Raw genomic sequence first — 12005 nt, forward strand, 5'->3', positions numbered from 1 at the left:
ATTATTATAGTTAACTTGCTATTGCAGGTGATATATAATATATATAGCAAGCAACACAGAGCGGCAGCAAGACTGCTAATATTGTTGAAATGTAAAATCATCGTCATCGTAAAGGTGTGTGCGGGCGATTCGCCATGCTAGACAAAGAAATGGATGAAGATAATTAGGGACACAGACATCAACTGAGAGAGATAATTAACGAGAATAAAAGGGCTTTGATTTTATAGATATAATCTTAAATACTAATAATCAAGTAAACTAGAGAAATACATCAAGATCGAAAGGGGCAAGTGATACGACTAAAAGATTGATGTCTTCTCCCAAGTGCAGAAGTGTCGAAGTAATAAATAACCCGGCAAGACCGGGGTCGAACCACAGGGAGGTTAATTGTACAAATTATAAATAATAATAATACAACAAAACAAGAGAAACAACAACAACAACAACAACAATACAATAACAATTACAATAACACCACATGGAGGTTATTTGTAACAACAACAACAACAACAACAACAACAACAACAACAACAACAACAATAATAATAATAATAATAATAATAATAATAATAATAAAGATAAAGAAGGAGAAGGAGAAGAAGAAGATGATAACTTTGAGAAGAAATATTAATGTAACGATTAAACAATGATAATAACAAATGTCAAGGTTAGAGATTCCACTAATGGTATGTCAAACAAATATAATATAAACTCTTATTATTCAATTGGAAACCATACATAAAGGAGGTTCCAATCAGATTATAGATTGTTAATATGATTACATTAGTCATCTTATTCGATTAATGCTAATACTTGTAAATCTCGTCAAGCATTCATGATTATAACTTATGTTAACAACAAATCAAGTTTCTTTCATAGCTCAGGTGTCGGTTATACCATACAGTATGAACTATGAAAGTGTCAAGCATTTGTTGTACCAAGTGTTATACAACATAAATCAAGATTAGTTATTTAACAAGCAAAATATTAAAGAGTGAACAAGATAACAAATATAAAACATGTTAGTATCAAACATTAAAGTCCATATTAAGTTTACATTATACTTATTCTTACACCATTAGTGTAACCTTTTCACCTTGACATAATTAACTTAGCTAGACATAATGAAAGAAAGAAAAATAGATAAACACAATAAGAACATAAATAAGATAAAAGTTAATTAAGTAAAGGAAATGAAATGAAAGGCATAAACTTGATATTAATGAAAGCAAAGCATAAACATTACAAAAAATACAAAGAGAGAAAGCAAGAGCATGATCTTGATCTGGAAACCAAGATACCTAAATGCATGGCAAATGCCTCCTTTTATAGACCAAAATTGGGAACCATTGATTTGATGACTAATTGATGAGTGGGTAGTTAACTCTTGACTTGGTAACAATCCTTATCTTCTCTTGTCTACCCAAAACGTCATTGATAACGTCAAAATTGGAGTCACTCAAAAACATGAAAGTTGTAGGGAATTGTCTCAGCTTTCTTGTGTAAAAACTTCAGCTCATTTGGACTTCTAGAACTCCAGATATAACCAAAATACTGAACAGTACTCGGGCTGGAGGACAGCTTCGAGCTTCTTTGTTGTTGCAATAATTTGGACTTGAAAATGACCTTTTTAGATCTTGGGCTCCCTATAAAAGTTGTAGGCCTATGTCTTACTTTTTCATCCATATAAAGTAGACCTAAATCTGAGATCTATAGCTCCAGATATGACTCAATTACCAAATAGTGTTCCGGTTTGGATTGCACCGACATCTCTTTTCTAATTTTGGTCATCTCTTTGCCCTTGCAATTTAAGTTCTTAAAGTCATCAATCAATCCTTTCATTTATGTGATAGGTCTGTATTTAAAATGAACATTTACCATAAATTAAATGTATCTTATATTATTAGATATATTATTATAAAACATGCTTTACTTAAAGAGTTATTGATACTTCAAGTGCAAAATAATAATATAAAACCATGATAAAAATACATTTTTAAGTACTAATCAGCAAGCAAGACAATTGAATAAAGGGGGCAAACTGATGAAATTAAGAATAGGAATGATCAAAGCTGGTGTGTGTGATGATATCACTCTCATTGATTCAGTTGATGCTTTGCTTGCAATTTAGAAAACTTGATCGTAATTTTAGCAGCCAATCCGTTGAATAAGGAGCTAGTGGGAAATAATTAATCATACGGGCTAAAAGATCATAACTAGAGTGCTATATGTAAAATAAAATAGAATTGCTAGTACAAATGTCAAACATGAAATCTGCTTAAATATTTTAGGGTTGTTGCAATTAATGGATTCAGTGCGGAGTCCTTCAGTTTAGAGATGAGATTTTCAATTCATGAACGATATTAATGATTGATATTAGATAATATAGGGTGGCGTAGGTGGGTGGAACATGAGGAATTTTCAGCAAGAATAGCCAGAACGAGCTGGCTGGCTAGGAAACTGAGATTTTTAATTCTCATAGGGTCAATGCATCCATCAATCCAGTTAAATATTATTGCACGGCATGTATTCTCCCCACATACGCCGGCCGGCTTTAATTGATTTGTTCCAAATGATGTCTATGCATGCTTGGAAGCATTCCATTTAGATTTAAGTACATCGGGTCTTTAATCTAATATTCTAGTTGATCATCATCTATATTAATTAGCTAGCTAGAATCCGAATATGTTAGTTAGGAGCCTCGAGGACCTGACCCTACGTCGTCCCTGAAAGAAGAGGTTGTTCTTAATTAATTGCAGGACAGATATGAACATATTGCAGGACAAGAACACAACCCTATAATCACAGAATTTGAGCAGCTGGTAGGTTGTGTTTTGTTTTTTGCTCCGACTGTGGCAGCCAAGGAGATCAAGAGAGATTGTACGTACGTATTTCCTTGTATAAATCCGCAAACATCAATTCTACGTTTTCTCCAAACGCAACCATGATGTAGCGTTTCGCATCCGCTAGTCAACGCAACCGTTCCATGCAAGGCAGGTTATATTACAAGCTACTTCTAAACCTCTTTCACCAGAAAGAAAGATAATGTAATTTAATTAAAAGAAACTACATATAGTGCTTTACCACTCTGAGCTGCAACCTGTTTCATATGGTTTACCCTCCCTTGATAAGAGGATCCAAAATTTATCCATTTCAATCAATATTATTTATTGCTTCAGGGAATATATGTCTCCATGTATTAATTAGGGTTAAAAATAGGAAATAAAAAAACTCTAAATGGTGTTTTAATTAGAGATTTAAGCCTATAAAAGGCTGAACAGGTAACCCAAGGGGTCTGCTAGCTAGTACGGCAAAGTAAACAAAAGGGACACCAGAACAGGATCATGTATTCATGCTGCTTCTAATCAAATCACTCTGATGACTTCATAGATTCCTTACAGCGTAAAACAATAGAAAGTTGACGTTAAAAAAACGAAAACAATTAATTTCTCCAGCATAGTGGTTACAGAGATGCTATTTGACTTGAATTTATACAGTTTCAACCTCACCAGGTCGGGTTAGTTTAGTGGATATCACCTAGCTAGGAGGAGGTTGGGGGCTTGCTTTCTCCGGTTCTCATGTTTGAATTCCCCAGCCAAAAAGAACTCTTGGGCCACAGTTCGCATGATGCAAAGCACCGGCCTGTACTGTAAATGCCAAACTTGGTCTCGCTTGTGAAAACTGGTTCAGGATACCTTTGCGTTAACAAAAAAATATGAAGTTTCTAATCCATATATAAAGCCTTGAAATATTATTTGCATAGATCATCAGCAGGGCAAAAAAAAGAGAGAAATAAAGAATAAGAGAAGAAGCGCGAGTACTGCAATTACACCTAGCTAATCAAGAAACTCGGGAAATGGTATATGATGGCTACTAGAGATTTACATGGCCGATAAAATTAGTTGTGATACACGCAAACTGGCCCGGACACCTACATTAATCTAAAAAGAAACTTGGGAAATGGACATCCATGAATTTGAGACCCTATCACTACCATTAATTATATGTTGTTTTTCTAGTCTAATGATAGAGAACATCGATCTTCGAACTATATTGTGTTTTAATTAAAACAAAGCCTCCCTCTCTCTCTCTCTCTCTTTAAAATGAAATCTCTCAAATTAAATTGATGTAATACATCTCTTAAATACCGAACTTCAAGATTTATTAATTTTTTTATTTTTCTAGAAAGCAAACATCTTGAACAGTTTAGGGTTATAACATAGCACAGGATACGAGTTGTGAAAAGAGATAATAAATAATATTGGGGGGTGGGTGACCAAGATGGAGTCTACGCATTCACAAAGAAGAATGAGACCCTGCAACCAAAGAAGAAGCCAACACCCCTGTTGCGGCGATTGAGATGATGACTTTCCTTTTGGTGTAAGAAGGCATGTTTCGTGCTTCCACGTTCGCACCGTTCCCCTCTTTCTTTGAGTTTTTTGGACTTTTTTAAGATTTTTATTTTTATTAATTTTTATGCACATAAATTGTGTTCAATAGATGCATCTGTTCCACTTTTCTCTCCTATCCATCCACTCCCCCCAATTCAGACATCGCCCCCTCCTTCCTTTTTTATTTTTAGCTGTTACCTCCATCCTTTTCTCCTTCTCCTCTTTTATCCACAACCTTGAAAGATTCTAGCTGGTTTCTTCAGCAACTGGCCATGGCAGCCAAGGTGGCCCTCCTTTCCTTGACTTTTTGTGTGGCATTCTTGGCCACCGGTTCTGCTGATCCTGACCTGCTTCAAGATGTTTGCGTTGCTGATTTTGCTTCTGGTACTTTTCCTTCATTAACTTCTTCTTCTTCTTCTTCTTCTTCTTCTTCCTTGCATAATTATATTTTAATTTCCTTTTCTTAATTAGTTAATTATACATGACGCGTATTGGGTGGGAGAGTTGACTTTTGACTTCCCTAGCTTCTTCCCCTTTTCCTTCTCAACTCGATTTCTTCATCTTTCTTGCATCTCTCCTGCCCTTCTTTTTTATTTTTCTTCTTGATCCTATCATTTCCTTCACCTTCAATTCTTTTGTCATGCGCTGTTAACATGACTCATGCATGGATATATAATTAAACAGGAGTGAAGGTGAATGGTTTCACCTGCAAGGAAAACATAACAGCCGATGATTTCTTCTTCGCCGGGTTGGCTAAACCAGGTCTCACCAACAACACATTCGGCTCCTTGGTCACTGCCGCCAATGTTCAGAAGATCCCAGGACTCAACACCTTGGGGGTCTCCATGGCCCGCATTGACTATGCCCCAGGTGGCTTGAACCCACCCCACACACATCCACGTGCCACTGAGATGGTCTTTGTCCTTGAAGGCCAACTTGATGTTGGGTTCATCACCACTACAAACGTTTTGATACCAAAGACCATCAAGGCGGGCGAGATATTTACTTTCCCGAAAGGCTTGGTTCATTTCCAGAAGAACAATGGTCAGGTCCCAGCTGCAGTCATTGCTGCATTCGGTAGCCAGTTGGCAGGAACTCAGTCAATTGGTGCCACATTGTTTGCAGCCCAACCACCGGTGCCTGACAATGTCTTGACCAAGGCCTTCCAGGTTGGTACCAAGGAGGTCCAAAAGATCAAGTCTAGGTTCACACCTAAGAAGTGATTTATTGATTGATTGTTTAAAAACACATGTACCCGAGTTAGCTAGCTAGGTCTCGATCACACGGATTATAAATCCCATTACTTGGCCTAGCAGCTGTCATTGTTATTCTTGTTAACTCTTCTTTTATGGGAATCAATAACATGTGTAGTTTCATTGCTCTCTACCTCTCCTCTCCTAATCTTCATCTGGGAGATTAATCCGCTAAACAGTACAATATTAATTAAAGCATAAAATTGTTTTAGCCAATTACATAAACCACGCTTGACATATATATATTTCTCAAGATAAGGAATTTAATTAGAGAAGCAGCAGCAGCATGTTATGCTTACAGGAGGAGAAATAGCTAGGATGACAAGTAGTTTTACATAAGAAGGCTTCTTTCTATCTACAAGTCAATACCTTCGCTAACCCACCACCTCCCAAGACAAGATTATTTTTTTTGGTCCAAACCAATTCTTGGTTACATTTCGAGGAAAGAACTGTATTCTGCCTCTACAACAATTCCTGATTGAAATAATAAATAAAATATTTTGCCATTCCACCTGCCCATACATCACGTGGATGTGCATTGGGGTCATGCCGTAAACAGGGAAGGGAAAATTAACCCTTGCTCGAGAAAGTCAAAGCAAAATAAAGCAATTCGGGTGGGTAATGGCTTCATAACATTTTTAATTAAATGCCCTACTGCTTCGCTTTACATTTACCCCCACAAAATCTGAATAATCATATTAGTAAGTGCAAATCATGATAATGCTTAACTATACATTAAAAACTGTTGTGGTGGTTGGGGGGGGCAGCAGCAGTGTCCATTTATTATTAATAAATCATGAAGGCCACCTAATGTTTTTGCTTTAAGAGTTGAAGCAATATCGAGAAGGCAGGCAGGCAGGCATGAATTAAAAGGAAGAAAAATACAATCCGGACCATCCCCTTGTTCGATGTTAATGGTCTTCTTACGTGTAAATTGTGGATTAAAAGTTGTTTAAAACAATGCAAACGGCTCAATCATATAGTTTCTCGTCTTGTTTTTCTTGACTGAAAATGAAAACACGAGTGCATGTAGCTGTGCTCATCTTCTAAAACCAGACCAAAAAGGAAAAGGAGTAGCACATGTGATGTGATATAATCATTAAAAGGAAGCTCAATCCAATCAGAGGGGAAATGCATAGGCACAACCACCACATTCAACTTCCATCAGAATCTAAACTGGTACTGGATTCGAACTTTCAAAATTACTGAAACCACATCAACTAGGTGAAAAGGCAAGATTCAATTAGCAAGGCAAATTAGTGAAGTATCACATCAAAAACTCCAGTAGAAATGCATGTAATAGGAAGAGAGTCAGAAACTCCCAAAATTTCATCACATGATTGAAAGAAACATAGGTTCAACTCCTCAAAGCCAGAAAATATGCTAGTCAAATGTGAAGGTCTACCTCAATGAGTTAGCTTGTCGGCCATCTGGAATTGCAAACACAACTACAGGCTTTGAAGGTCTGACAAAAGGAGCATCACATCTGAAGTAGCCCTTCCTCTCCAGCTGCAATATCTCTCCATGCTTCAAATTTCACATGTTTGAATCCCCGAGTGCTGCAGTCTCCTTCTTGGTACACGGGTTAAGCACATCAAGGAAACTCTCTCCTTCCTCCAACTGCAACCACAATGGTCACAAGCTCCAACCAAAAATTTAAATTTTATGTACCCGCTAATCAGTATGGTTACAATTCTGCTTTCAAGGTATTAAGACAAATATAATGTATTGAGCAAAACATTATGCCACATGAGCAAAACACACTCAATTTAGATCAATAAAACCCGACTCCAATGTGGTTGAGTCAATTACATGGGTCCATCTCCATTATATTCTTTTTTTGTGTCACATATACAAACCATGAAAAAAATGTTCAATTAAATAGATGCATCAAATGGTGTTACCCACTCCAAAGTTTCTTGTGTATTCATTCTACACTCTTCACATCCACACACAAAAGGAAAAAAAAAAACACTATAAAGCCACTTTGAAAACTTGTAATTTTAAATGCTTCATAGGCATTGGGATAAATCAACAACTGGAATACCAAATTCAGACAACTGGACAAAAACAATTCAAATAAACAACAATACCGAGAAAGTTTTAAAGAACAACCTTAAGATAAATTTGAAAAAGAACATGAAAAGTAGACGAGTCAACATTCACGAAGCTGGTTGGAATGTATTGAGAAAGTCATTCAATTAAAAGTATGGTGATATGAGAATAAATAACTCAAGGCTTACAAAACAATCGATATCTACAGTTAAAAATAATTAGCCGTCGGGAGTAAAGTAGCCTCACTTTCAGTGGCCCAAAAAAGCAACAAAAGAATTAGGAGAATAAAAAAAGAACACTCTTACTCAAAAATTGATTGAAAGCAAAGAGCAATAAACCACCCCTAACAACTAAAGTTCTCAGAGCAGACAAGTTTTAAACCGTCACACAACTGTACTCTTTTGAAAAGGAACACAACAAAAAGCTCCAAAGTCCATAGATGAAGAATTACCTTTTTCTTTGTGATTAGATAGTCAAAGTCCACCAGAGTGAGGTTAACTCCTTCACTTGTATCTGGTAGCCAGGTGAGCTTCAATTTTGTGGTCTTGACAGATCCTTCGAGATGCAAAACACCACTCAAGTGTGTGACCTTTCCATCCTGGTCCTTCTCAATTTCCTTTACTATGGCATTTCCCCAATCCATTAAGGTTATTTCCTCATTTGCAGAGATCGACTCTGCATCTGCATGGTCTATCCATATCCTATTTGTGTATGTTGTGGCCTTCTCTCCAGCACCCTCATGTTTCTTGTGCCTTTGTATGATCCGAACAAATGGTTGCTCAGGACCATTGGTCAAGGTCAATGGCACCCTTTGTTCTTCAATGACAGCAGTATGCCTGGGACACATAGGATCAATAATCTTCTTATTAATTGTCCAAAGCTTGTCCCATTCCAGGAGGTTAAGATTTTTTATGCCCCCTGAAACCATATAGAATTAGACTTAAAACTTTAAGAGGATAAAAAGCTTACTGTACAAAATAAACCACAAATATAAATCAATGGCCATATATTTGCACATGTAGAAGTAAATAAGGAATTTTGGCATGCACAGATGTGATGAATCTGAACTTTCCATCCAAAGCCATCTTATAACCAAACGAATTCCTCAATTCAAACAATTGTCCCAAGAATGACATAAAGTTCTCTGGTATAGTTAGAAAAAATTAAAAGGAAAGGGAAGAAATCTGCTATTACGGGCCCAAAAGAAAGTTCTTCGAGGTTCACAAGCCATTTTTTTGCTGTATAATCTTCAACTAGAATCTAGATTTCTCATCAGATCTGTATACATTATCTCATTCTGACTATAAAAAAAACATCAGAATAGAAAGATGTAAAGAAATGGACACATGTTGGCTTGCCTGTTCAAGAATGAATTGCACCAGTGCCTCAATTTGCAAACCTCTGCGAACAATTCCTTGGACAGTTGGAAATCGAGCATCATCCCATCCATCAACCTTTCCGTTTTCAACAAACCAACGGAGATGATGCTTGCTGAGAATTGTGACCATATTCAACCGGCTAAATTCATAAATGTGAACCTTACGCAGTCCCATATCTGCTTGAATCCTGTCATATTGAGCATTTCGATCATGGTACTCCCTCGATCGAAGTGCATGAGTTATACCTTCTACAGAATCAACAATTGGACAAGCAAAATCATATATTGGATATATCTTGTATTGGACCCAATCCGATGGTAAGGAACAGGATTGCAATGATAGTACACGGGATCTCGAAGAGACTTGTCTGGATCTTGCATGTCTACCTAACCACGTACACAGAACTGTAATCCTCTCTCTGATCCTTTGATCATTTCCTTCCACAGTTTCAGATTCTCCTCTACGCTGTTGCTCCTACATTTTGATTCAATGCCATCCATTCTTTCTTTCTGCATTTGCTCACGAGGAGTATCATCAACATAAGCTTTACCCTGGCGGATCAGCCATTTCCATCAACTGGGAGAAGTAATCAGCCTTATGTGTAACAGTTTCATGTTTGATACCCAATGTCTCAATATCTTTTAGAAGATTGTCTACAAATTCATTGCTTTCCTTCGATGGATTTGTATCATCAAAGCGAATTATCATTTGGCCTTGGTACCGTTGAGCAAAACACTGGTTAAGTAGAGCTGCTTTTGAGTGTCCGATGTGAAGATAGCCACTAGGTTCAGGAGCAAATCGCAGGCACACCTTTCCAATTTCAGCATCAGGAATATCTACTTCAGATGAAGACCTGATGCTTGCTTTTCCCTTTTCTGGGTTATCTCCACTGACAACCTATTGCCCCTTTGGTTTAGCTGCTGCAGGCTTTCCCGAGCCCTTTTTCCCAACATATGTTGATATGACTTCATTCAAAGCATCGCTATATGAGATAGGAACAATCTAGCAATGCACATGATACTATGGTTGTCGACCCGTCACCCCTTGGAGCATCACCAGTTTATTTTGCTACGTGAAATGCTGTAGTTGATGGTTAGTCGAGCAATCAAGAAAAGCAGTTCCCGAACCCTTATTTTGATATTCTGGGACTCTCAACATAAATGCAGTAAAATCAATCAACGCATGTCAGAAATTCAGATCAACAAAGACACGCTTGAGTGGAAACAACAAAAAGAGAAGCCAGCAAATAATGGATTTTCCTTTTCATTGAAACTTGACACTCACTAATGAGTAAATGCAGTAAACAAAACAGATACGAGTTGGAAGCTGCACCTGCAAGACCAGACCATATGGCAATGTCTGCAATCGACAAAGAGTGCTCCACATGCGACTTTGCAGATAATTGTCAATAAAGTTGCAGGCATTCTCGAATTCAGAGCCTACAGATAGGAAAGGAGCATAATCGAGCCACTGATCAATCTGAGAAATGGAAAGGAAATGAGAAATAAACTTTGTAAAAAGGAATGCGTAACATGTTTAAGAAGGAAAAATGCAAAACTATATAGAGAAAGGAGAGTGGGAAAGAGAATGAAAGACCTGGCTAGATTGAAATGGGTCCTGGTCATAAAGAATGCCAACACGGCCACTGTAGCGAAGAAGCTCATAGGTTCCCTGCACTTTCAGCCTAACAAACGTACATATAAACAAACATGAAAATGTCATTAATTTAATGTCGAAGAGAATTAATCAAGTGATGATGAATGGATACATAGATAGGTGATGAGATTAGGAATTTGGAGGCCAGTAAAGGACAAGGAACAGTAACAAAGCTAAACTCTAAACAAAGCACAGGCATAAGAACCTTGTTGTTATTATTATTATTATTATTATTAAGAAAAAAGAGAAACCGTCACAATTGATGGGGAAAAATAGTCATAAAAATAAACTGGTCCAGAAGGCAATGAGAGAGTGGAAAAGGTAAAAGGGAAGCAAAGGGGTTATATAAGATAAAATAAAGTGACTTGATGGAGAGTAAAGAAAGAATAGAAGAAGGAATGGATACCCATTAGAGAAGACGAAAGCAGGAAGAGAAGCAGAATCAGCAGCAGCAGTGGGAGGAGGAAGAGTGAGGGACGCAGCCTTGGCGGCTGCGATGACAGAAAAACGAAGAGTACTGTCAGAGGCAAAACAAAAGTCTTTTATCTCCATCTCCGTCGCCAGTTAAGATAAAATGGAGGAAATGAGGAGAGTTGATGCAGAGACTGAGTCAGGCACGACGCAACGCTGACCACATTAGTTCTCTTGTCTCCTCTACTCACACTACAAGAATCTCTGTCATTATTTATTCTTTTTTTATGTTGTTGTTAATGGACCTTTGGGCCCTGCACTTCTTCACTGCATGTAGTCTGGGCTCTAGCCCACTTCAATTCACCCAACACGGCCCAACCTCTCTTTTCTTCACACACAGAGTCAGTCTGACAATAAGAGCTACCAATCATTTTTTGCTCATCCATCGAAGGGAATTGCAAAATATCTGCCCTGAGAGTTCACCGAACTGCATCTGACAGAAATTTGAAGATCGCCCTCAATGTTCTAAAGCTCAAATATTATTTGTAAATCTTGAGTAAAAACGAGATCATTGCAGCATCATTTGCCTAATTCTAGTGTTTAAGCAACATGAATAAATCCTACAACTAATTAAGATTACAGATTTTTATTGATTTACAAATCACACTAAAAAGGGCGTGATTTGCTTTAAAATCACCTCTTAACAATTAAAATCACTAAAATGAATTCAATTAGAATTTTAAAACCTATTCCAAATGAAATACAAGAATTCAATTAGCAAATGTGTAAATAGTTGGAAATCGATTATTATAGCATAGCATAGGATTTGGTTACAAACAAGGTGCTAAGTTCCACCATCC

General features: G+C 37.2%; 1 protein-coding gene and 1 pseudogene across 1 annotated transcript; one reads left to right on the top strand and one right to left on the bottom strand.

The window, feature by feature from the left end:
• Nucleotides 1-3501: 3501 nt before the first annotated feature.
• Nucleotides 3502-11397, bottom strand: LOC105125258 (probable glutamate--tRNA ligase, cytoplasmic; annotated as a pseudogene).
• On the top strand, nucleotides 4481-5777 carry LOC105125236 (germin-like protein 5-1). The gene is made up of 2 exons (XM_011025600.1): nucleotides 4481-4775; nucleotides 5076-5777. The coding sequence occupies exons 1-2, from the start codon at nucleotides 4664-4666 to the stop codon at nucleotides 5612-5614; spliced, it is 651 nt and encodes a 216-aa protein (XP_011023902.1). The 5' UTR covers nucleotides 4481-4663; the 3' UTR covers nucleotides 5615-5777.
• Nucleotides 11398-12005: the final 608 nt, after the last annotated feature.

The sequence above is a fragment of the Populus euphratica genome, unplaced genomic scaffold (genome assembly GCF_000495115.2).
Source record: "Populus euphratica unplaced genomic scaffold, PopEup_1.0 scaffold28.1, whole genome shotgun sequence".
Classification (NCBI taxonomy): domain Eukaryota; kingdom Viridiplantae; phylum Streptophyta; class Magnoliopsida; order Malpighiales; family Salicaceae; genus Populus; species Populus euphratica.